This window comes from Henckelia pumila, chromosome 2, assembly GCF_033568475.1.
Source record: "Henckelia pumila isolate YLH828 chromosome 2, ASM3356847v2, whole genome shotgun sequence".
Classification (NCBI taxonomy): Eukaryota; Viridiplantae; Streptophyta; class Magnoliopsida; order Lamiales; family Gesneriaceae; genus Henckelia; species Henckelia pumila.
Genome location: NC_133121.1, coordinates 14,277,198 through 14,304,206, shown reverse-complemented (window position 1 = coordinate 14,304,206; position 27,009 = coordinate 14,277,198). Strand labels below are relative to the sequence as shown.

The following is a 27,009-nucleotide window of genomic DNA, read 5'->3' as shown; positions in this document are numbered from 1 at the left end:
ATATTTTAGTGTCAGAAGAGGCAGAATTATAGTTTGTGTTCACGGTACGACTAGCTCGCCCGAATCATGTTGATCTAGACACATCCAGATCCCACTGCATTAGGACAGTAGCAAATAAACATCCTAATCAACAAACGATAACCGAATTTCGGGATTTTATCAGCCCGTGTCGACACTGTGAAACCAAGCATGAAATTCCATAATCGTTAATTAGAAAGTCAATCAAAAGTTTATATATTGATACAGGTACCGGTTTGACTTGTTTAAAATACAAGCAAATAAATTTCCCAAACAAGAACCAGTCATGAAAAACTTAGCAAGCAAATCCCGTTAAAATACAAAATGTTGCCTTTTGCTTCAGTCGTTCACCAGCTTCACAGGGAGACCATATTCAGTAAATATTATTACTCTGTAACATACATGTAATATTATCATCGGGAGGAAGAAAGAAAAAAAATCCTCCCCTGTAACCTATCTACGATATCTCTTTAATGAATCAAATGGACAAACAAAACCGTAGTTGCAAAGCAGGACGCTCCTGGAATCAAATGGCTAAGTTAAGCTTTATCAATCCCAATTCCTCTGCAACGAGTCGAAGCAATACTTGTACAAGCTCTCTAACCCTAGATTCACTGCCCAAATAGATGGCAAGACGAAGTCAAATTATAGGTACATGTAGACAATGCAGACAAATTTTCATGAAAAAGGAAAGAAATTACTGTATCTGGGCGGCAGAAGATTTTGGTAAGATGGGAATTGTTGGAGATATGGATATTATCTTAAATTTTGAGTATTCTTATCTTATCATTTATTCTGTAGGATTAGAAGATAACATATCTAGTTTGAATAATAATACTGAAACATAGGGATTTCAGATTATTAGGTTAGCTTTTCTTCTATTTATATTGTACTCTAGAAGTTAGTAAAATATATGAGAAACAATATTTTTCTCCCTTCTCTTGTCGTTCATATTTTTAACATGGTATCAAAGTCCGGGTTCCCGTTATGTGTTGGACGGCCCATAGTTGGCCTCACCCGTCCCATAGTTGGCCACCCGTTAATATATCCACGCTCCAGTCGTTTCATTCCTGGGCGTGAGAGGGGTGTGTTGGTGTATTGATTTATGTCTCACATAGGTTGGCTAAATAACCTGGACCTCTTTATATGAACAAGAGCAAACCTCACCTCTTGAGTTAGCTTTTGAGGTGAGTTAGGTCCAAGTTTAATTTCTAACATCGGTAGTGGCTCGGAGTAGTGCAGAAGCTGAATTACGCGCTGTTGCTCAAGGACTATGTGAAGGCATATGGTTAAAAAGGGTACTTGAAGAACTGAAAATACCCAACAAAGAACCTATGAGGCTTTATTGTGACAACAAAGCAGCTGTAAATATTGCCCACAATCCGGTCCACCACGATAGAACAAAGCATGTTGAGGTCGATAGACATTTCATCAAAGAAAAGATTGAAGATAAGAGTGTGTGCATGACTTATATTCCTTCAAGGCAGCAAGTTGCAGACATCTTGACTAAGAGCCTGCCGAAAACAGCATTTGAAGAATTGACAAGCAAGCTAGGAATGATAAATATCTATTCACTAGCTTGAGGGGGAGTGTTGGAGATATGGATATTATCTTAAATTTTGAGTATTCTTATCTTATCATTTATTTTGTAGGATTAGAAGATAACATATCTAGTTTGAATAATAATACTGAAACATAGGGATTTCAGATTATTAGGTTAGCTTTTCTTCTATTTATATTGTACTCTAAAAGTTAGTAAAATATATGAGAAACAATATTTCTCTCCCTTCTCTTGTCGTTCATATTTTTAACAAATAGATACCACCACCTTACTTTCATTCAAACTTTTAAAGTCTATCATTTGTTTATTTGTTAGGTTACCTTCATTTGAGCGAATTTCTCTTAAAGTTTTAGGAAAGAAATATATTATTATGACGTAAAAGTTGCACACTTGTAAAAAAGAATCCTTACTAAAACAAAATTCACATTCTCACCTTGATATGACAAGCTCACATAAGGATGGAAATAGAACCAGCAGATGTGAACGTCTTCTCAGATTATCCTCACAGAGACCCTTCTTTAAGTGAGGATGCAACGGAAGAGCAGATGTTGTTTCCAAATGAATTACAAGACGGGCGAGCTCTTGTAGTACAAATATCACTTCTTCCAATCTTGCTGGTGGTAATGAATGTTGACCTGCACATACAATGTAGGCTTTCAGATGGCTTAAAAATGAAGAGGAGAAATGAAAAGGCATAGAAATTCTTCGATCACAACCCAAGTCGTTCTCATCAGTCAAAAACTTTCTCAATATGAATTCACATCTTGACACGAGTACGATGATCGAATATTTGCTAACTTCACATCTGGTCAAATTCCAATCACTTGTCTCATAGCTGCGAGAAAGATCATCAATTAAAATTTGGACAGAGAAAACAGTCGTCAGAGAAATATATGGTTAACTACAGGTTTCAAAGTACCTGCTCAAGGAAAAAAGCTTTTGCAAGCATGTCAAAGAGAATCTGCCGCAGTGAGAAGGCATAAGTTCAACAGTTTCGATAGGCAAACAAGAAGTACGCGATGCACATCGATCAAGGGTAGAAATCAGTCTCTGTACAATCTGCGGAAATAAATATCCATAAATCAGATCATAGCAAATAATCTTGTACCAGATGGTACACAAAAATCTAGAATCCAAAGGCAGGAACTGCAAATTATTGAAAAGTTTCATGAAAGATAAACTAGAAGTGCAAATGATTTAACAGTTAAAATGAAAGATAAACTAGCAGCAAGGCCGATGAAATTGGTGACAGAATAAAATGGAAATTTTATGTTACTATGGAAGCTATCTACATCAGCCAAAGAAGACCGTTTCAAACAAAATAGCGTGTATCAACCCCAAAGGAGAATTCACATGTTGCAAATAATTCCTAAACAAATAGGTTATATTCTCACCCAAACAACACCGCTATAGAAAAGGATCGCAGTCAAAACAAGGGGAATTCATAATCAAAGTAAATAATTTTTGGGGATCCCATGAGTTGAACCAGCGTACAAGTTGTTGATATGAAAATTCAGTCCAACATTCTTGCAAGTTGCAACACCAAGTTAACTGTGATGGTAATTTGTTTCTGGAGTATGATTTATACAGTAAATGGTGAAACTAAAGCATACATTACAAAGTGCACAAAGGACAAATATATATATTGCAGTCTGGTGGATGGAAATTACATCAAGAGGTACACCAGTCAGTGATCTAAGAATCTTGTCACCCAGAATGTCTAAGATGTTCATCTCAAGAGACTCATCGGCTTTGAGTGCGGTCGATGAGAGTGCACTGGAAGGTAGAGCACGGCCACAATGACCCACTAAAAATAATTCATACACATCAGCCACTTCTTTCCAGACATGGATTCTTGAAGATCTGCTAATAGAAAGATCATTAGAAAATACTGGGGTATGTTTGTTGACATCATCAATCAGAATAAGGTGAAAGCCTTCGACAGCTAATCTCCAAAGTGCACCATCAGGGTCATCTCGTCTTGTTGTCATACACCTAACAAGAAAAGGAGACTATATTAGCATAAACCACATTATAGTGTAGAATCAAGTACAAATTACTGCTATGCATAAATAAAAAGATGCAAAAATTTCCAACATTGATTACCAATATAAATCACAAGACAGACTTCACTATTTGTCTTCTACACAACATTACAGGCAAATCACAGATTTTTGAAAGTGGGAACTGAGACGTAAGGTGTAGGTGTCGCTACAGCAAGTCATAGTTATTTGCCCAACTGTTTAATTAAAACTTTGTTTTTTATAAGAAACAAGATTATATTAATTACTTTAAAATTATGATGTACAATATGCGGACAAGTTATCCGCCATCGACAAAGAAGCTTTCATGATCCTACCCCTATCAACAAAATGCAAAAGCCCAATCTCGTAATAAATCCGAGATCGAAACATTCGTTTAATTAAAACTTTGTTAATGAGCTTCCGAATTAACGAAACCAACTTTGTGTTGACAACACTACAAGTGCAATTACGATTTACTACATTTAACTGAAAGCAAATGATGTGTCTTCATCATTTTATTTCTTAAAATAATTCTGCTGCATTAAACATGCTTTAGCACAATGTTTGCTTGTCATTTCATAATTTCTTCTATTTTTATTTTATATTGTAGGTTTTCTAATTTGATCTCGTTAGAGCTGCGCCTTCACATGGGGGGTAATTACTCTATTTTGTTGCATGTCACCTCACCCTCTAGCTTTATTTTTTCTTCACTCATCTTCTATCTTTGTGAACATATTCCTTACCCATATTCAAACCGATTTCATACCAAAGGTATCAGATTTATTTCCTCCCGTAGGTCACCACCCTCCATGTATATATGGTTTTGTGATATACAGTAGGGTCTGCCTTGACACAATCAACTGGCGGTTTACCCAATATGCGATGATGTGCAAGACTAGATCAGCAATGTGAAGGAGACCTTGAGAAGTGGAGACCTAGACTAGATGGTGTCGAGAGTGATACAGCAGCATGCTGAACCTTGCCTTTATTAGTTGCAATAGACTAAAACAAATCTGAACTAAGAAGAGAATGGGACAAAAACAATTGAAATGTCATATCTGACAGCAGCTGTTGCAACCGAACTCAACAAACATTCAAAAAAAATTTAGCACAAGGAACTGCAGGAAACATAGGCATTTGACTTGATCTCACCTTCCTAGACTTTTAATCATATCTGGAAAAATTTTATACTTCTCTGTAGCCGGAGCTTGCAAAAATAGATCAACCAGCAACGGTACGAGCTTCTCCGCAAACAAATTATTTGTTCCGTTTTCCACTGTGGTCGATGATAATTTAGCATTATGGACTAAACCTTCTCTTCCTTTTTGCAACAAAGAGATCCCATTAGGAATATCAGCTATATAATAATATTCGAAGACAGATTTAAAAAAATTTAACTTGATAATCGAGAAGATGCAAAAGGGCACGGCATACCAGAGATATGAGTGTTCTCACTGACTTGTTTAGTATCATCTTCCGGGTTGTCTAAAAAGGTATTAGCAGCAGGAAGATAATTCAAAAAATTTTCCAGTAACACGATCCACATTGAACTTAGGTGCCCAGCTGGATGTAACAGAGGTATAATTTCCAGTACCGTGCGTTGCACATGCGAAACATGACCCTATGGAAGAAAATCCAAATGTAGATTTATCAAAGATAGTGGTGTTATGTGAGATCCAGGCCAAAAGTCTTCCAAGGTTCATATTATCATCCAACTGAATTTGCTTATTGCAGGAACATGTAAAGGAGTTCCAAGGGGTGTTCAGAAACAAAACTGAACCGAACCAAATTGTAAAACAAAACCAAACCGTATGGTTTGGATCATTTTCAGCCAATCAAGGTTTAGATTAATGTTAATATCAACCAAACCAAAAAATTTGATTTGGTTTAAGTTTTGGATTAAAAAAAACGAACCAAACCAATCCAAACTAATCACATTAATATAGAAAATTATGTAATAAATTTAGCTAAGTTAGTGTGTTTTTTCTTGGATATAGAAATATTTTTATTTGATTTTTAGTTTGTATTCTATTATCGTGAGTTTTGTAAACAATCCAATTAGATTGATAATTTATTTATTGCATATTTTAGATCAAATGAATATAACCACAATCCTAAAAGTTTAGGTTTTTTAGGTTTTTTTAAAAAAAAGGTTTATCATAAGTCGCAAAATTTTGTAACTTGAATAGTATTTTAGTTTAAGATATTTTACTTATAATTATTCTAGTCCACCATCAAATAAAATGTGCATTCAAATTCTATCAAATGACATTGGCTACTTAACAAAATTACAATATCTTATTCATTAATTCACCGTGAGATTAAAAACTTAAAATTATTCATCCAAACCCGTTAAAACCGAAATTCATGGTTTGGTTACATATAACTCGTGGTTTGGTTTGGAATTCTGTAAAACCGATAAAATATGATTTGGTTCGAATTTTAACCAAAATGTAGTTGAACACCCTAGGAGTTACTACATTGCCCATTGGAAAATAAGACAGACCCGATTGAGTATCGGGTACCTGCAAAGTAAAATAATCAAACCTAAAGTCCTATTCCAAATTCATTTCCCCATTTATCCGCCTCCCCTTCTCTTAATCCAACCATTTTTCCATCTTTTGTTTTTCCCTTCATAACTGTCAACCCACCATCATCCATCATCTTGGCATTCCACCTTTGGTTCTAAATTTAAGCTTTTTTCTCTATGCTCTGTTCACCTTGTTTTTTTTTTTGACAAGTAATAGATTTGGATGATAATTTTATATGAGGTGTTTAAGTTTGGGATCGCCCAAATTTGACAGAAAAAGTTGCTCAGATCGCAAAGTGGTTGTTCTCGGTGGTGGGGTTGCCAAAATTTGATCTCTACGATATGGGTTTTGGGTGAAGAACCAGAAATAGCAGGAAGTCTTGTCCATGGACGGAGAGGTGTTCATGTCTCTCAACAAATCTAGGGCATTTGACGGAGGATTAGAGATTGATTTGATTTTGCGGAAGGCTAAAATGGATGCTTTTGCTTGCCTTCTTGTTTTGGCCATGGATCAATTTTATTCGGACGTGGATCAGTTTTAAGTTACTTCCAGTCATTGGTTAAATAAGATCCCAATTACCTGTACTCAACTCAATGTAAATTCCAGGTACCCGCATGCCTGAAATTTCAGGATACCCAATACTTGGGTAACCAAAATTTTTTAAGGCTCGGGTAGTAACTTTTACTATCCAACCCGATGCCCACCCCTACTTCACAAGGTGGCAAGTTCTTTTCAATGGAAAGTTTTTACTCACATATTCAGCTTCAAAATTGCTATTGCAGAGCTTGGCTTCCTCAATGGCTCTATTTATGACCAATATCAGTTGATTATACATGTCATCATCAAACATCTCTTGAGCATTTGAATATAATTCTCCTGCCAAAAACGAAGTTGAAAGACAAAATTTTAGTAGCTAGTTAGTTTCCCTATCATGAGACAGTCGAGTGTGACGTGGGTCTCCGATACAAAGTATGCATAGTAAATTATATTTAAGTTGATAGGAGCAATTATGATAGATGTCGATTTAGTACCAAGCCCATGTAAAATCTCCTGCTTCACCTTGCTTATGACATGATCATCACTGTTTTGTGATTTTTGAAGAACAGCCTCATAAATATCAAGTACCGACTTAGTGTATGTTATTGGAAGATTCCCCTGCTCAAAAAGTATGAAAAATAAGAAGAAACAAACTTTTACAAGTCTATGAACTATAAATTACTGAAATTTTATAGCAATCATACAGGTAACACAAGTAGTCACAAATAATCGGTAAAATTTACCATAAGAAAGGAGAGGGGAATCACCTTCAAGGATGGAGAAACAACAGTCGACTGCAAACAATTTATTGCTGAAAGAGCAACTTCTTTACTACCATTTAAAATGCTATTCTTGACAAACACAAGAAGTGATTCCCATCCTGAATACAGAAAAAGAATTTCAAAATTGATTTTGAAATTTCTAAACAAATCAACATTTAGTAAATTAATGAAAAAGGAAATCAGTGCACCAGACTGGAAGTTTTTTAAACTTCTTAATAAAGGAAAAAAGGATCGTAAAATTCGGGCAATTCCACCAAGCACCAGCACAAGTGTCTCATCCCATTGCTTTTGAGCTGTATTTCGACTGCCAATTATTTTGAAAGACACATTGATTTACAACGAAGTAATTTAAGGGAAAATTAGATTTGTGCAAACTAAAGAAAACAGAATCAATTAAACCTGTGATGTATAAGCATATGAACAGCTTTTCCTTTCCGAGTTCCAAGTTCTTTACCTTGCCATTCATCTTTCGATGATGTTGCCGCCTAAACAATGAAAATATTTTCAGTCAAAAGGCTTCAGGAAAACACATTGACTTTTTCATACTTTCATCTTACCATGTGGGACACGCGATCCAATGTAGGGAAAATATGATTCCAAAGACAATCTTCCCACATGCTTTTTGAAAGTTTCTGCCCATGACTTCCTAGAGTTTGGAAAAGCATCCTGACCGCGGAGTTTCTAACCTAAAGATAGAGTGAGTTTTAGCTGGAGAAAAAGACCACCCAGTAATCATAAGACCTATAAATCTATTACCTTTTCGTTGACATGAGTAGTGCAAAAACAAAGCATAGAAAAAAGTATTTGTTTAACTACTCTACCAGGAATTTATTAGCAAGTGAAGGCATCGTAGCTAGATAACATGATAAGCCACAAACAAAAACTAAGAAAAAAGTTTCCTCGCGAATGGCATAGATATGCATAATTTTAGATTAAGTGTGTGGTTCACACAACATAAAGCACTTAAGAAATAAATTTGATCTTCCTGGATCAAAGTCGAATGTTTGATGACATCAGTAAAATATAAAACCATCTTCCAGTACAACGGCACCAAAATAACTAGCCCCTCGGTCATAATTATATCAATATGAAGATATCTCACAAGCCCACTTACAGGCATGGAAAGAACGAGAATAATAAAAAGAATGCTAGTGAAGGAGTTTCATGCAATGATATACATTTCAATGAAAGTAATGACTATGAGAAAAGGCTAAGAATTTAACAAATCAACAGTCATAGAGTACGAAGACAGAATTCAAGCTACGGCAAAAGTTGCTCATTCGAAATAAGTTTGCTTTCGTGGGATATATGATCCAAAAATATCTCGGCTGACTGGCTGAGCATGGGAAATTCACATAATTGCAACTTTTTCTTTTGAAATCTACACAACCTCTGGTCTGTCGTCAGCCCCCAACTTCTGAAGTAATGAGAATACAGAAAAGAGCAATGTGTCATGATCCAGAGTATTCGATAAGGATGTTCCCTCAAAAACTTTATTATCTGCATTGAGTGCTAGTTCTTCCATTCTCTTAGTATTTCTTTGATCTGTATTTCGAAGCAAGTCCATTAGACACAGAGACATTTGTTAGATAAGATATGACAAGTTCTAGAGCAAACACAAAACCTGTGCCTAATTCTTCAGTCCAGTGTGTAAAACCTTTCATAATAAAGTCAGTAGCAGTCCATAATAGGCCCACAGCTGTCAAACTTATATTCAATTCAGTTGTCTGAGTGCAGTATGCTCCAGTAACATCAATACATCTGCGTAACAGATTGAATCAGCACGCATTAAAAATTACAGAGGTGTATTTAATAACAATAACAGAGAAGTTTGGAAATGGAGGAATATATCATTTTTATTTTATTTTTTTATCAGAAACATAAATATTATTAATAATTAAGATAATTAGAGTACAAATTGTGGACCAGTGATCCACTAATCCTCAAAAGAGGTTCAAGTAAATCTAGCTCAAAGCTAAGCTCCAATCCCTATGCAAATCTAAAATCGCAAAAGGTTGAAATATGGAGGAATATATCATCAATATGCAAAAGGCAGCATCAGCATCACAATTCAATCCATTTACTGCTGATAAGAAAGCAGATTCAGCTACAATGTTGTAAATGTCGCAATATTCATCAAGTGTTCTTACTGTATGAAAACCTTGAGGGGCTCTAAAAAAGATTGCAAAATTGTTTTTTTTTATATAAGAAACGCTTATATATTATATACGAACAAAAACATAGTTCAGATAATTGTTAAATGATATGACAGAAATATGAAGCATCGAGGGGAAGAAATAAAAGAGGATCGGTTTCTACTTGGATTGACGAGTGCTGGGAAAATATCAAAATTCGAATTTCTACTTGGATTGGGTCTCGTGTAGAGTTTGAGAATGTCTCAATCTCATATTTATTAAGAGATTGGGCTTTTTGTCTATTTTTTATTTGAGTAGGGTCATAATTAGACTTTTGTTGTTAGCGGATCACTTGTCCGCCTATTTTAATTAATAGATTTCCCGTAATTAATATAATAGTGTTTCTTATTAAAAAAAAAAAAAGAAATAAAAGAGGATTGCATGTATTCTTTACTTCCACGGTCGTGTGAAATTCATCCCTCGAATGGGAGTAATTTGAAATCATCCCTCAAATTGTTAATTCGTCCCTCATGGGTGTCATTTGATACGCATCCCCCAAATCCTTCCTCCAAATCAAATCCACCAGTCCAAGCACAACCTTAGTGATAGCTGGGTGTTATCATTTAGTGCATGCGTGCAGTAATCTTTTTTGGGTTGAAACTCAGTTATTGGGAAGTGTTGGCCTTGTCCTCTCCTATATACGGTGTTTCTGACCATTCAATAAAGATGGTTTTGTTTGGAAAAAAAATTATTTTTGAAGATTAAGACAGTCATTATGCTATTGTTTCGGGTATTCAGCTAGAATTAGATATTTGTCTGTTCATTTTGTTGCATATACATTTCAAACAATTCCTTAAGGAGGAGATTCGGTTTTTACTAAAAGTTAATTTTATGCCAAAACTGAAATGGTGTTATTTCACACAGTAATAGATTTATCTTTGTTATGTTTCTGGATGAGTAACAGAAGTACAGGTTGAGTACCCCAACAAAGCATACTTTTCTTTTGTGCTATTTTCATTGGGTCAATTATTTCCAAAAATGATAAACTCTACATTTATGAAGACAACAAATACTTAAAATCTTTTTAATATAACCAGACCATTCATTTGCACAGGAACCCCAATTTCAGATTTTGTTGCTTTTCTATGTTAATTATGTTTTGTTAGATTTTTAACCATTCAAGCAGCTGTACAGCAGTTATTCTTTTGGTCTTTTAAGTTGTTATCCAGCTATTTATCAGATTGAAGTCTAGTGAAGACTGAAACTTGTTACTTAAATGTTTTCATTGTTTGTTCGTATCTCTGCTTTAAATGTTAATCCAAAAATGTTATCCAGTGTTCATTTTCTGGAGCAACCACTCTTTTCCTCCCAACAAAGGCAAATTCGTCAGTTTATTTGTTGAAGTCATAGCCATCTAGAACCTTTGCCCCCATAATCTAACAATAAGAACACAGAAGTAATCATAATGTTACAACTTACAGAATGTCAAGGAAATGACACGACGACCAGGAAACTAATGGAATAGTGAAACTTACACTGGGAGGCAATCGGTAGGCACAGTGGGAAGCCCGTCGTTCATGATTACACGAAGACTCTACAGAGAAAGAAGAGTAAAAGGCAGATCAGGAATATTCATGAACATCTAGAGTTTATACTAATCCAAATAATTTTTTTTAGGAAAAAAAAAAAGATACAGAAATTTAGTGCAAAATTTTGATATGCATGGACCCAAATAAAAGGCATCCCACCAGGCAATCTGACATTTGTAAAAAAAATAAAAAGACCTCCGAGTCAAACTCCAAATATCACAGCAAAAAATAGTTGAAGCAAATTTTGTGAGTAGGCAAGGAAGGCGTAGCCAGCCTGGTCCACTGTTGCTCCAACTAGGGGAATGAAGTATGGGCAAACCAAATTAGATGACCCCACACAAAGTTATCGTTGTATAGTAACCAACTTACCCAACATATAAACACTTTGACAAAATTTTAAAACTTAAAAAATAAAAATAAAAATAAAATGTAACATTCTAGCATCAATGCTTTTGATGCTGTTCGTCACCTGGAATCCAAGTGTGATGAGATCTTTCTCTGACGCATGAGCAACTGACCTGGGAATGTTGGAGAGTTTTAGCAATGATTCTTACATGATCACAAAAAGGAATCTGTACCAACAAAACACCTCAACATCTCAAGAATATCTGGCCAACTATAGCGCAACTTCTCTCCATGCCTCTGAAAGAAATCGTTTGTTCAAACCAAAAACAGTTGAGTTTCATAAAAATCACAAAAAGATGAAGAGTTAGAGCAGTGGCGTGGTTTCTGTAAAATGCAATAAAAAAGAAAGTTCGATCAAACAAAGACCAAAAAGCTACCTCCAAAACATGCAGAAGTATCTTCAAAGATCCTATTCGAACGTCAATACTTTGAGATGAACAATAAAGACTATTTAGTGGAGAGATGACAGCACATTCCAGTGATCTCAACTTTGAATAGTCAGTATGCTTCCATAGAAAATTTGAGGAGATTATATGTTAAGAACCACTATATTAGCACCAAAGAACTTGAAGAATGGACTTTAAAGGGGAAACATATAAAGTTCTCACATCTTTTGATGCATCAACAGATTTAGGTGAAGAACGCTCTTGGAATTGATCAGAACCTAAAACGGCACATATGGATTTATCCAATGCATCAAGGGCCATATTTTGTAGTTGCGGGTTTGAACTCTCAGAAAGCTGCAAAACACACAACGGTTATGGAGACAAGTGCACATGACAAAGGCATGTATGAGTATTAAAAGGATGACCTCAAGGAAGTGGAGAACTACTTCTTCCCATAATGGTTCCACTCCTGTAAAAAGTAGACAAACATACAACAGTTCAGGCGCGCAAACACACATGATATTTCAAGATTCTTCGCCCCTTGGAGCCAAGCTGAGCCCAGACAATAAAACTTTTTAAAGACCAAATTAGGGTTTAAACACATGTAAGACTGCATGTTACTCTGGACAGCCCTACCTTAACATTTTGAGCAAAAGTTCGCTTCTCAACTAAAACTAAAAGTAAATCTTCATTGCTTGAATTGAATTCAATAAATATTAATTATTCTCTAAGTAAATAAATCTATCAATAGCTCACAAAGGAACCATTGAGCCTTCCAATTGGAGCCAGAGAGTTTGAACCTTGTTGGTACTTCATAGCTCACAAAATGGATCAATACTGTCAAGTGTCAACTCATTATTCACTGAAGTAGTTCAATATGTAAAACTAAAATCTAGATGAAATTTTTTTTTTTTTTTTGATAAGAATCTCTTATATATTATTTTTTTTTTTTATCAGAAACAAATGTCATGTTTTTAATAGGTAACAAATCTCTTATATATTATATAAGATAATAAAACTTACAAAAGGCAGATAAGATATTCGCTAGTTACAAAAGAAATCGACGACTCCCTAATCATATCATCCATGAGTTTCTGGTCCTTCTAGAGATACATGTAGATCTAGTTAAGTTGCAAAATTCTGGGTAACTAATGAACATTGTTAGGTCATAATCTTTTTTTGATAGGAAATTGTTGGGTCATAATAACCAGCCATGAAGATATATTACCTATCAGGAACTTTACTGAACATAAAACAAGAAAAACTGCCACATGTATGCTCATTCAAGAACCAGGGTGACTCAATAGCATTCAAAGACTTTGAAGGAATATTTTTATTAGATTGTCGGGATAAGGACTTTACTACCATTTGCTTGTGAGCTTATTTGGAGTTCTTAGTATACTTTACAATCTGCATATATGGAAAGTTACAATCTGCATGAACCCGATACCTACTTAATCGATAGATTTGTGCAAGGGAAGAAGAAAGGAAAAAATGCACAAAAATAAATCGAGTCACCAGACTTGTCACTCTTTTAACATCTATACCTTTCAAATCCGAAGGTAAAGAAACTGCAAATTTTATTTTCCACGTAACATTTCAACAAAGTCAGAAGTATAATTTAGAAACAGATGAATTTTTTCTCAATTACAATTAGGTAACTCGCATGGATAACCATAACAAATCTTTATATAAGGCCGATGAAAGACAGAGAAGGAACAAAAGAATTCCTGTGAAATAAATTTTCCAACATACTGTGAAGATTATTGACGAGGATAGAGAGTATTCTCTCCACTGAAAAACTAATGCTTCCAATTTTTTGATTTGATGTCTGCCCAAAGCTACTCGAAGTTGTTGATATGCATTGACGCGACAACTGGCGCAGCGCAGAAAGTAGCGATTGCACAGCAGATACATGCATTAGTGACGAGCTCTCGAACAGCTGATTGGGAGAGGGGAGGGGAGTCACAGAGGATCAGATTTCTGTACATATAAGATACTAATTATAATATACAACCCAAACAAACAACCTGAGAGTTGAGTGAAGAGAGAATGTTAAAATCACTATATTGCCCAGATGAATCTCTAGTTAGATTCGGGACAGCCATGGAAACCTCCTACATCATTGAAAAGGCCAAAATTCAGAGTGAATTAAGCATTAAGTTACGAGAACCTCAAAGCAGTACAACAGTTATAAATACAGTGCCCAAGTCTCCAAACGAGAGAAATTGGTTATTACAAGTCATAAATTGTTAACAATCCTAACAAAGATTATATAAACTAGCGATCGAGGCACACACTATGCATGTGTAACATAATAAATAAAAAGTACGTAAACAAAAATTGAGGAAGGAAAAAAGAAGAAAATATATAGTGGAAAGAAGTTGATAAGCGGCTCCTATTATTTTTAAATAGGAGATGATGGATTTTATCATATAGTAGAGAGAGATTTGCCCGAGAAAATCTCCGAGGATCCCCAACCCAAAATCTAAAATCCATCGCCCCTCCGACCAGCCTTACCCTATCTAGAGATCCTAAAAACCACTCAACTCGTTTACTTCCTCATCCCTAAAATCCCGCCGGAAAATGGAAATGCAAGTCCCAAGAAATAACCGAAGAGCTGGAAGAGCTATCCAATTGGACAAAATGAGAAATAGGTTTGTTATGAACCGAAGATATCTGGTGTCTCAAGCTTTATATATAGTATAGATTAAGAAGCAGTAACAGAAAATGGAGTAACTGCAAATTCAATGTCACTACAGTATCTCCAGACATTTTCTATATGTGTCAACATAACTGTTTGAAGGTGAAGTTAACAAAAAAATGCGGACACAGTCCTTGAATTTAAAAATATGATTTACATAATACCTGTGTTGTTGCGTGCGGAGAATGAATAGCCCGGTCAAGAGCAGATAGAGTTTCCAAGACCTATATATTGTAAAGGTAAAACAAATAGCGAGGACTAAAATTTGACTATCTTTCAATTAGATATAAACAGTTGGACTAACTAACCAGAACCCATGAATGACCTAATACATTCTGTAACCTATGAGCTATGTTGAAGAGCGTCCTCAGAGCCTGTTTGTGCAATTATGACAACATGCCATAAACAAACTGGGAGAGAAATTTAGCAAATGGAGCTTGGGAATTGCACCATCAATACAAGTTGATGAATATAAAGTGAATTAGAAATTAGAGGCAAAGAAACCTGCACGTTTTTTGGAGTGAGAACAATGCCTTCTCTCTGGTCGACTAATTGTTCAGCCCGTTTTGAACTAGGTGATAGTAGTATACTGGAAATAAGACACCAATAAGCACTGGTTATTCCAGATAAAATTTTTCTTTTTTACAAAGAGCAAATAATTACAAAAAGCGGGCAAGTAGTCGGTAGTCCGCCGCAGACAAATGGATAAACCAAAGCCCTATCACATCAACAACAAATAAACCTCCAATCCCTCGAATTATCCGAGATCGAAAAATTTCTAAACTCTAAGCTCTTTCCTATCCAAGTACACATTAGAATCTTGATCTTGTCCCAGCACTCATCAATCGACTCCTCAATATCTTTGAAAATTCTCCTATTACGTTCCAACCAAACTGACCAACAAATACTATGCATTGCTATTGTCCACAGAATTATCCACCTCTTTCCCAGAAGACGGCCAAGATCCAAAGTGAGAAGATCTTGCGTGGATCTTGGTACTACCCACATCAATCCCATTTACCCCAAAGCTCTGGCCCAAAAAGAAGTCGCGTAAGGGCAAAAAAGGAAGGAGCACGTGATTCTGAGTTCCATCCCTTTCCGGCAAAGAACACACCGGTTCAAGGAGAGAGCACAAAAGGGCCACCTCTTTTGCATCGAATCACAAATCGGAACTTACCCAAAACCGCAATCCAGGAGAATACTTGAATCTTTGGTGGGATCAGAACTTTCCAAATAGAGTTGGAAAGAGTAAGCAAAGGAAACATACTAATCCGAAAGAAAGATTCATAAAACGATTTATCTGAGAAAGACCAGGCGAATCCCCACCCCGGACTCTGATGTCATCCACTCCTACAATCAACCTGGCCATCTCTAAAACCCCCAAAAGAACGCTCAACTCATTGACTTCTACATCCCTCATCGGTTTACAAAAATGTAAATTCCATGATAAAGAAGATGTTGGTATATTAATTGTGCCCCACATCGGTTGGATAAATATCCTGCGAGTTCTTTATATAGACAAGGACAACTCTCCCCCCTTATACTAGCTTTTGGAGTTGAATTAGGTCAATGTCTCATTTTTTAACGTGGTATCAGAGCCCAGATTCCGATCCTGGGACCTATGGGTTATGGGATGGACCTAACTCAACCCCAAAAAGCCAGATCAAAAGGGAAGTTTGCCCAAGCCTATATATTAAACTCCCAAGCTATTTATCCAACCAATGTGGGACAAACTAACACGACAATAGACCCCTCTCAAGCCCAGCAATGAAACGACTGGAGCGTAGAAACATTAGCGGGTGTTCATCTCTAACCCCCAAAAGAACGCTCAACTCATTGACTTCTACATCCCTCATCGTTTTACAAAAATGTAAATTCCATGATAAAGAAGATGTAGAAAAACTAGAAAGAATGTATTGTAGAGAAAAATACTATTCTCATTGAATAATGAATGAAAGATACAACCTAATTTATAAAGCTGAATAAGTTAAATTAAGGAAGTAATCTATTCCTACTTTAAAATATAATTTACCCATATTACAAAGATTGAGAATATTAGGAATTAAGGAAAAAGAATATTAAGAATATTCAACACTCCCCCTCAAGCTGGGTAGTAAATGTTTATCATGCCCAGCTTGGACTTCAACTCATCAAAGGTGGGTCGAGCTAGAGCTTTTGTAAGGATGTCTGCAATTTGCAAGTGACTCGGAACATACTGGAGATTGATTACTTTCTGCTCAATCTTTTCACTGATGAAGTGTCTATCTATCTCAACATGTTTGGTTCGATCGTGGTGCACTGGGATTCTGGCAATTTTTATGGCGGTCTGATTGTCACACATCATATCTATTGGATGATTATCTTCCAATCTCAACTCGGTGAGCAGTCTTTTTATCCACATTCCTTCAGATATCTCATTGGACAATGCACGATATTCTGTTTCTGCACTACTGCAAGCTACAACAGGTTGTTTCTTACTCCTCCAAGTCACAAGCTTCCCCCACACAAACGAGCACTACCCGGAAGTTGATCGTCTGTCAATCGGACAGCCAGCCCAATCTGCATCGCTGAATATTTTCACATTTCTGACTGTAGTTTTCCTAAAGAGTAATCTCTTCCCAGGTGTTCCCTTTAGATATCTCAGTATGCGATATATTGCTTCCATGTGTTCTACACTTGGGTTATTCATGTGTTGGCTGATCACACTCACAGCAAAGCCAATATCTGGTCGGGTATGAGAGAGATATATAAGTCTACCCACCAATCGTTGATATCTGCCCTTGTCAGTAGGTGTATGATTTTCTTCTGTTCCTATCTTGACATTTGGATCCATTGGGGTGTCGGTTGGTTTGCATCCTAGCATTCCTGTTTCTTACAACAAATCGAGAACATACTTCCGTTGAGAAACTGAAATTCCAAGTGAAGATTTGGCCACTTCCATGCCTAGAAAATACTTAAGAGATCCAAGGTCCTTCATTTCAAATTCATTTGAAAGAACACCTTTTATCCGATTCATTTCCCTCTCATGATTTCCAGTAAGCACAATGTCATCCACATAGACAATAAGAACTGTAACTTTGTCATCAGAATTTTTAACAAACAGAGTATGATCGGACTGGCACTGTAAATATCCATCACTAGTCAGCACATTTGTAAACCGATGAAACCATGCTCTAGGTGCTTGTTTCAGCCCATACAAAGATTTTTCTAGCTTGCACACTTTGTTCTTTGTTGTTTCTGGCATAAATCCAGGAGGAATGTCCATGTAGACTTCTTCTTCAAGATTACCATTCAGGAAAGCATTTTTGACATCTAATTGGAATAAGGGCCAATCGAGATTTGTAGCAATAGAGAAAAGTACTCTAATAGTGTTAAGTCTGGCAACTGGTGCAAAAGTCTCCTGATAATCAATTCCATATGACTGTGTGTACCCCTTTGCTACTAGACATGCTTTATACCGTTCAATACCTCCATCCGGCTTATGTTTGACTGTAAAGATCCATTTGCACCCCACAGTTCGCTTCCCTGGTGGAAGTTCAGTAATCTGCCAGGTTTTGTTCTTTTCGAGGGCTTTGATTTCTTCAAAGGCTGCTGCTTTCCACTTTGGATCTTTGAAGGCTTCCTCGATAGATGATGGTGTCTGAACTTTATCTATACCAAAAACAAAAGCACGATATGCAGGTGATAACCCCTCAAACGAGACAAAGTTACTTATTGGATGTTGAGTGCATGCCCTCTTCCCTTTCCTTAATGCAATAGGTATGTCATCATTATTAGAGTCATAGTTGAGATCAACAGTACCTTGATTATCTTTTGTGGACTCTGACTTTGAAGAATTGTCATGGTCTGGGTGATTTGGTACTGGTTCATGTGGCATCTCCGTTTGAACCTTATTTCTCCTAGAATAGACCTTGAGTGGTGTTTGACGAGGATCGGGGTCAGACGGAGACTCAGGCAGAGTTGTCTGTAGGGTATTCAAGGGTTCGAGCAGTAAAGGATCCCAATTTGGAGATTCACTACTACGCTCCCCCTGAATGGAGAAATTGGGGTAGAAAGGCTCATTTTCGAAGAAGGTAACATCCAAGGTGTGATAGAATTTTCTAGTGACAGGGGAATAACATTTGTAGCTTTTCTGATTGGAGTAGTACCCAAGGAAAATGCTTTTTAGGGCTCGAGGGTCGAGTTTGCTTCGGTGCTGGGAATGAACGTGGACAAAGGCAGAGCAACCAAAGACTTCGAGGGGAAGATAGTGAATAAGGTGCGTTTTGGGGTACGATGCAAGGAGAGAATGGACAGGGGATTGAAATTTCAGTATCCGAGAAGGCATGCGATTAATCAAGTATGTGGCAGTCAGGACAGCTTCGCCCCAGAAGTGTTGGGGTACTTTGGTTGTGAATAAAAGAGAACGAGCTACCTCAAGTAAATGACGATTTTTACGTTCAGCGACCCCGTTTTGTTGAGAGGTGTCAACGCACGAGCTTTGATGAATAATGCCATGAAAGGCAAGGTAATCACCCAATACAACATTAAAATAGTCACGGGCTCGATCAGAACGGAGTATTTGGATCTTGGCTGAGAATTGGGTTTGAATCATGGTATGGAAAATTTTGAACAATGACGTGGCTTCAGATTTATCCTTCATCAAGAAGACCCAAGAGAGCCGTGTATGATCATCCACAAATAAGAGGAACCAGCGAGCGCCAGTGACATTATTGACGCGCGACAGACCCCAGATATCACTGTGTATGAGGGAGAAGGGGGCCGATGGTGTGTAAGGTTGGGACGTAAAAGAGTGACGTGTGTGTTTAGAAAACTGACAAATATCACACTGTAAAGTTTTTGAGCTTTTATTACTGAAAAGATATGGAAATAACTTGGAGAGATACAAAGAGTTTGGATGCCCTAAGCGATAATGCCATAATAACAAGTCACTATCCCTATTGGAATTAAAAACGGCGCAGGAAGTGGAAAACAATGAGGCTGGAACACTTGGAGGCCTAATTCTGGGAGAAGCGTCCATCCGAAGAAGGTATAAACCAGCACTAAGATCAGCACAGCCAATCGTCTTCCCCGAAGCCAGATCCTGAAAGATACAAGAGTCACTATTAAATATAGTGCCGCAATGGGCAGAGGAATTAAGTTGACTCATTGAAAATAAATTGCAAGTAAGCTCAGGCACAAAGAGAACAGACTGTAAACAAATATCCCGGTTAAGAGTAACTGAACCAATACCAACCACCGAGGAGGTAGTCCTATTAGCAATGCGAACGGAACGAGAATCCTCACAAGGACGATAAGAGTCAAATAACAACAAATTCCCAGTCATATGATCGGAGGCACCCGAATCAACAATCCAGACATTAGATAATTTTTGTTGTGGAAGTAGAGCATTGGCACAGTGAGCAATACCAGAGTGATGGGCACTATTACCAGCCCCTATGAGTGACGGGGAAGAAGTGGATGGAGTGAGCATGGATTTCAGCATCTCCATTTGTTCCTTGGTGAAGGGCAGCGGCGAAGAGGAAGAACTATCAGCGGCAGCGGCAGTGGACTAGCGAGGCCGAGCCGGCTTCCAATCGGTTGGTTTCCCGTGGATGCGCCAGCACGTGTCGAGGGTGTGATTTGGCCGTTTACACTTTGGACACCATGGGCGGCCATTACGGATGTTGGGCTCACCAAGGGGGGCAGCGATTGGTGAATGGGTTGTAGGTCCTGGACTAGTAGTGAAAATGGGTCGATGAGTGGCAAGGCCTGACCCATCAACAGACGGAGAAGAACCATGAGAGCCCAACATCAATTGGCGCCGACTTTCTTCATGGCGTACCTCAGAAAAAACAGCACGAAGGCCAGGTAGTGGTTTTGTGCCCAAAATACGGCCCCGGACAGCATCAAAAGAGGGATTGAGGCCCAACAAAACTGAAATACACGCTTAGTGTCCAGGATAGAGCGGAAAAGAGCTTCATCAGTGGTACAAGTCCACGCATGGGATGCGAACAAATCCAGTTGTTGCCACAAGCGAGTGAGTGCGTTAAAGTATGTGGTAACGCTGTCCTCCCCCTTGCGTAAACCATAGAGCAGTCCCTCAATGCGAAATAACTCCGACGTATTCTCTTGAGATGAATACGTGGTCCGAACCGCATCCCAGATTTCCGCAGCAGTTTTGTAGAGGAGGAAATTCTCACCTATATCTTGGGTCATCGAATTTACGAGCCACGACATGACCATATTGTTCTCGGCAGTCCACAGTTTGAATTTTGCATCATCTACAGCAGGACACGTCGAGGCACCGGAGAGATTATCCTCCTTTCCCTTGCCGCAAATGAACATCTTGACGGACTGAGACCATTGGAGGTAGTTGTGGCCGGTTAATTTATGGCATGTGATAGAAGAGAAAGGAAAGGCGTCGGGAAGATGGTTCGTGGCAGGGGTGGTGGGCGGTAGTTTGGACTGTGAATCTTCTTCGGAAGATGCCATACTGCCGAACGAGATCATGGCTAAAGAATGCCCGGATCTTCTGATACCATGTGGGACCTGTGGGTTATGGGCCCAGATGGATCTAACTCAACCCCAAAAGCTAGCTCAAGAGGGGAGGTTTGCCCAAGCCTATATATTAAACTCCCAAGCTATTTACCCAACCGATGTGAGACAAACTAACACGACAATAGACCCCTCTCACGCCCAGCAATGAAACGATTGGAGCGTGGAGACATTAACGGATGGCCCAACTATCTGGAGCATAGATACATTAACGGGTGGCCCAACAATAGGACGGGTGGCCCAATGGGCAGTCCAACACATAAAGGTGGAACCTGAGCTCTGACACCATATTAAGAAATTAGACTTGGTCTTAATTCAAACCCAAAAGCTAGCTCAAGAGGGAAGGTCTGCTCAAGCCTATATATTAAACTCTCAGGCTATTTACTCAACCGATGTGGGACAAACTAACACACCAACAGAAGAAGTAAAGAAGCTAAGAGAGAAATCGGCATATTATGAGCAGTTGAAATCTGAAATAAAGAAGGAAATAGATCCTGAAACGACGAATCCCCCCGGTTTTTCCAGATATAATAAACACAAACTCCTAAAAAGAAGAGGACTTTAAAAAGATAACATAAATTCTGGTAAGATAAAGGTCTCTTCCATTAAGAGTGCATATCAACTAATTGATATGACGACTCATGTTATTCCTAGTGGCTCATTCTATATAGCACTATCCAAGTTGGGAAAGTTTGATATCTATGCGGCAACTTACGAGAGAGAGTTGATGTATATAACTTGCATAATATTTTGTGTTATTATATTTTTTCGATAGGGGTTTAATTCTTATTATAAGGACATTATTTTTCAGATCGAATGCATAGTTGACTTTTCTAGAATAGGCGGTAAATATTATGTATAAAGCCCTCCTTAGGAGACATGAAAATCATTTCAACCAATGTATTCTCGTTGGCACATGATTAAAAACTGAAGTTCAATTGCATTGTGCGTGAAAAATTCAAGCTTGTTGAGTGCGGGCTCGAATTACCTGAAAATATTCGAGTCAAGCTTGAGCTATAAATTATAGACCAGGCTCTTGTATTGAACTTTCACATCAAGCTTGAGTAGGATACTACTTGAGCTCACCTATGGTCTACTTGAGCTCAATTGTGCTCAAATTAACCCCCAAGTCATGGGAGTTTTCATGAGTCTGTATGGAACATCATTATATCGCCATCTCTAACCTATCCGAATACATGATATCAACATAGAGGTAAATTAGGATTCATTCTGCAGCTATGCTCTCCTATTTCTCGGTTTCAAGCACCTGATTACAATAGTTCATATGGCAGTAAGTTTCTCAACAAACATACCTCCTCTTTTCAGCTTCATTGGGGATGTAAATTGTGAACTTGCAAAGGGATGCAAGAAATGAATTTAAAGGTTCTACTGCACGAAGAACTCCACATGCCTACACAATCATGATAAAAAAAAAACATGTTGAAGTACCTTAGCAAGAAAATAATACCTAATGATAAAAACATTAAGAATCAATAGAACACAGAGCAGTCCATGCTTTAAGGTGCACACACACACGTGTGTGTGTGTAGAGAGAGAAAGAGAGAGAGTGAGTAAGTTAACATGTTTGGAAGAACATAACAACCTGAGTAAATGCCTGGTAACCCTTTAATATTTCCAATATAATGGCCTCCCCTTGTGACCTAAAACAATAATCTCAAATCAGAAGAGCATAAATTCCAAGAGCATGGAGAACAAAGAAAAATTTTACATACTTTGTCAAAACCAGAGACAAAGCATCAAGTATTATTAACCACGTTGAATCAACCATTGATATACAAAGCTCTGCAGATATCCCAGTACACTTTGTGGGTGGATCAGTATCACATCTGGGAGACTCAAGCTGATCGCAACCGGACAAAAATATATAACAAGAAGAAAGAGGATAATAAGTCATTTGAAGTAAGATTCATGGAAAAAGTAATATAACTGGCTAGATACATTGATTCCAAGTCTCACCTCACCATCATCCACTGCCTCATCGGTCAGAGTTGCAACAGTGAAAACAACTCCCAGTAGACCCTCAATTGCCAAAGTTATTGCATGTGCTTCGCTTGCAACCAACACAGCAGCGTTTGATGCATCAGTATCCAAGCTCCACTCGACACCTGCCACAATGACAAGTGTAGAATTAGATAAACATTGTGTAAATAGTGGGTGATATTTGATTCGGATTTCATAGAATAATTTATTCATTCTCTCTTTTTTTAATATGCACAATTAGAGTGACTAGGGCTGACGACCACAATACTAGATAGTGAAGAAGTAAATGATAATTAGCACATCAATAGATTTTTGTCTTTAAGAACATATCATTGTATAGCAGTTACCGAGGAGATGCAAGTGACCGGTTATCATGCTTGCATGTTGTGATTGGAAGAGTTATAATTGACCAGTGTAAAATCTCGGTTAATTATCCTAAAACAAATTCAAGCTTCACAACTGTTAGATTTCATCTTTTTTCTTTGGTGTCGCAATTTATTGATGCTACAACAAGCTTCTCAAGTGTTTAGATTGAGTAATGACTAAGGCACCGTTTCAAGTTACACGCAGTTAATCTTTTGATAATTTATCTTATCCAATCTCATGATTCCTTGGTCATACTATTTATCCATCTACTAATTATTTATCTTATATCAATCAAATGATTACTTATTTATCTTAAGTCAATCAAATCATTGAATTTAAATTACAATATTACCTTAATAAATAATAGTATTCGTATTTTATTAATTAGTAAAATGACAAAATGGTAACTATCACCTTATTTAAAATTTAATCAATCAAATCAAACAAACTATATTTATTAATCAAACCAAATACTATTTAACTATCATTTTTATTTATTTTTTTATTATATTAGATTATTTATCTTTACATTATTATCATATCTTTAACTTCAAACAGTACCTAAGATGATTGCTCCTGACAATTAAAAATCTTCCAATCATCTAATTTAACGATAACACTAGACGAAAGGTGTAAGATTTTACAAGCCAACTATCCACATCAGACTTGGTTCAAAATTCGGATATTCCAGCAAAAGGCGATGCTGACAATAAAGTAACTACTGCGTATGACTTATGATCTTGTGCCAGTAGAGCATAGAGTCAACCACCACACTGAAAGTAACATCGTCACGCTACAAGATACCATCTAAAAAGAGAACGTCAAATTTAGTTTATCAATGGTTCAGAAACTTTCAATTCATTGACCGATTCATTTTCTCAGCCATCAATTATTACCAATTGTGCCCCTTCGAAAAATATAGATACCAAGCCAGTAGGTGACTCATAAAAAATTCTATGTGCAAATACATAATAAGTTTTCTGATGGAAATTTTTTCAATATATGGATGAGATAAAGAGCAAATTAGATCAGAAAATGTAATCAAGCACAAACTCATGTATACATACATAAAACCAGTCACATAATCACTCCATTGTAGTCAGTGTTTTTTTTATATAAGAAACGATAATTTATTATATACGTAAAGGCTATTAATTACAATAAGCGGACTAGTCGGTGCATTAGGCTTTTTCTATGTCACATCTTACCTTTGGCTTTGCTGCTAAACATACCAGCAACAGCAGCTAGGCTCTCCTCGCCAGTTTCTAGGTACTGCACGCATACCATATTTTGTTGTTTAGATCCATGAGTGTCAAAACGGAACAGTAAAATAGTACAGGATGGCTACACATACCATCCAAGAAAAAAATAATGAAAATAAACAGAAATCAACTGGAATGGAGACTGTCGTGTAAGACTGAACACATCAACCAGGGACAGAAAGACATGGATTCAAAGGTAAATTTTTACTATTATATAATAATTGAGCACCTCATAGTAACCACTTTGGTGTGTCAATGTGACACCAAAGTTTATTTTCAGTTTTACCCATGTATGATATTTGTTGTGTAATTTTGATGGTATGGGCTTATTGGTAATCTTCGTACGTCTCTCCATCTTCTTCCCAATTTTTCTCCAACTTCTCCCTATTTTATCTCAAAGCTCACATGTTTCTCTCTTAAAGTTTTTTTAAAAATATTTATTTCTCAAATAATTAAATTATGTGAGCACATGGAAACCACATGTGATGGTTACTAGTACTTTATTAAATATGATCCCAACAGAAACCTACAGCTTAAAGTCTTTGCTAACAGGACCAATTCCAAATTTTCGAGGATTAGATCAAAATGACAATATTTCATTAACAATTATGCTTAGTAGAAAATAGGAATTTTGGACATAAAAAGGACAGAGGATTACTTGAATTAGCTGATTTATGAAACATAAATCCCAGATGTTGCAAGTCTAAAATAAAATGAAGTGCAATTATCATGAAGATGCAACTTTTTCTTTGCACTGTCTCGAGATAATAACAAAAGTAACGAATACAAAAAGATACCTAAGACTCTAAAGTTTAAAAAAGTAATTATTTTTTTCCATTTTATTTTTTAAGAGAATATACTTCAACAGGTAAATATAATAAAATCAAAAGAAGGGTGTGTGCCATGCAAACAAGGGGGAGAGACTCGGGATCATATGGTTATTCACTACCCGTTTTCTAGTTCCTTGTGGAACCTAGCTCTCAAGGAATTGGGGTTATCTTGGGTAATTCCGAACTCAACAAAAGACTTATATACTACTGATTTAGGAGGTCGGCTTGGAGAGAGAGGTAGAGTCTTTTGGTTAACAGTGGTTCATTGCGTGTGTTGGTCGTTATGGATGGAAAGGAACAGAAGAATTTTTGAAGGCAGTGAAGAAGCGGTAAAAGAACTTTGGGACAAGATCAAATTGAGAGTATCCATTTGGGCACACAAGGGTTCAAATTTTCAATCTTTGGCGATACTAGACTTGTATAGGGATTGGAAATTGGCTTTGATTTAGATTGATAGTTGCCTTTGTTTGCTTTGGAAACTAGTTTGCTTTTGTGGACCACTGGTCCACTGTTTGTATTCTAAGTAATTTCATATTATCAATAAAATTATAGTTTCTTATCAAAAACAAAAAAAAAACAAAAAAAACAAGACCAAAACAACATAAATAAAGGTACAGAGTGAAATCTGAATGCAGCAAAAAATTTGAAACATATCCACTTCAATAACTAAAATGCTGGGGAAAAAGTGCATGTTTCACCTGCACACTTGAAACAACTCCAGCAAGCGCTTTCACCATTCCCTCAACCACATTTGAGTTGTTGGGATGCCTACGATACATAAAAGGTATTAAAATATATAAAACTACACAAACTGATCTTTATCTCCAAGGCAAAAAATTCTGGCTGAAAAGCAAAAATACAAAGCTAAAACAAACCAAGAGATTACTTCAATTAAGTGCTTCACAAATGGTCCTCTACATCAAGAGAATGCCATAAAAGAAAAGCAAAATGGAAAGCAACTAAAACAATGAAGATTAAGAAAGCTTTTGTAATTTGGAGCCCTGGAGCATATAAACAAATTCAAAGCACATAAACTACAGGTTCAGCAATATGAGTAGCCATGTCCAAAGTTTGAGAATGAATTAAAATGACAAACAAAAACATGTACATGGACGTGCAATTTTCATGCATTCACAATTTCTAAGATGTGGACAGAGGGACTAGCAGATATCAGATAAGAATGACTTTTATTATTTGAAGGACAGAAGGAGCAAAGTTGTGGACAAAGAACAAAGCATTTTATATGGAAAAATAATGTCTGATTGGCCTTTGCAGGACACCTTTACTAGCCTTTGTGCCTCCTATTTAGCAAGCATCCACATGTCAGCTCGTTTCTACAGA

The 27,009-nt window shown here is 36.9% G+C and overlaps 1 protein-coding gene across 5 annotated transcripts in view; it reads right to left on the bottom strand.

Annotated features, from left to right (window-relative positions):
- Positions 1–279: 279 nt before the first annotated feature.
- Positions 280–27,009, bottom strand: part of LOC140880684 (uncharacterized) — a 49,077-nt gene continuing 22,347 nt past the window's right edge. For 3 of the 5 annotated variants that reach the window (XM_073285331.1, XM_073285333.1, XM_073285334.1), the window contains 31 exons: positions 26,367–26,436; positions 24,785–24,848; positions 23,187–23,335; positions 22,943–23,070; positions 22,813–22,870; positions 22,523–22,620; positions 15,177–15,261; positions 14,981–15,046; positions 14,837–14,896; positions 13,999–14,085; positions 13,724–13,910; positions 12,394–12,437; positions 12,191–12,322; positions 11,960–12,088; positions 11,767–11,819; positions 11,647–11,695; positions 11,124–11,182; positions 9,078–9,214; positions 8,844–8,998; positions 8,011–8,139; positions 7,853–7,938; positions 7,642–7,757; positions 7,439–7,551; positions 7,166–7,289; positions 6,889–7,010; positions 5,038–5,224; positions 4,756–4,924; positions 3,250–3,574; positions 2,499–2,638; positions 2,013–2,414; positions 280–632 (listed from right to left, as the gene is read on the bottom strand). In XM_073285331.1, the coding sequence (XP_073141432.1) occupies positions 545–632; positions 2,013–2,414; positions 2,499–2,638; positions 3,250–3,574; positions 4,756–4,924; positions 5,038–5,224; positions 6,889–7,010; positions 7,166–7,289; positions 7,439–7,551; positions 7,642–7,757; positions 7,853–7,938; positions 8,011–8,139; positions 8,844–8,998; positions 9,078–9,214; positions 11,124–11,182; positions 11,647–11,695; positions 11,767–11,819; positions 11,960–12,088; positions 12,191–12,322; positions 12,394–12,437; positions 13,724–13,910; positions 13,999–14,085; positions 14,837–14,896; positions 14,981–15,046; positions 15,177–15,261; positions 22,523–22,620; positions 22,813–22,870; positions 22,943–23,070; positions 23,187–23,335; positions 24,785–24,848; positions 26,367–26,436 (3,811 nt within the window). In that variant the 3' untranslated portion in view covers positions 280–544. Of the gene's footprint in view, positions 633–2,012; positions 2,415–2,498; positions 2,639–3,249; positions 3,575–4,755; positions 4,925–5,037; positions 5,225–6,888; positions 7,011–7,165; positions 7,290–7,438; positions 7,552–7,641; positions 7,758–7,852; positions 7,939–8,010; positions 8,140–8,843; positions 8,999–9,077; positions 9,215–11,123; positions 11,183–11,646; positions 11,696–11,766; positions 11,820–11,959; positions 12,089–12,190; positions 12,323–12,393; positions 12,438–13,723; positions 13,911–13,998; positions 14,086–14,836; positions 14,897–14,980; positions 15,047–15,176; positions 15,262–22,522; positions 22,621–22,812; positions 22,871–22,942; positions 23,071–23,186; positions 23,336–24,784; positions 24,849–26,366; positions 26,437–27,009 lie in introns of those variants that run through there. The other 2 variants (XM_073285332.1, XR_012149710.1) reach the window with 2 other exon arrangements.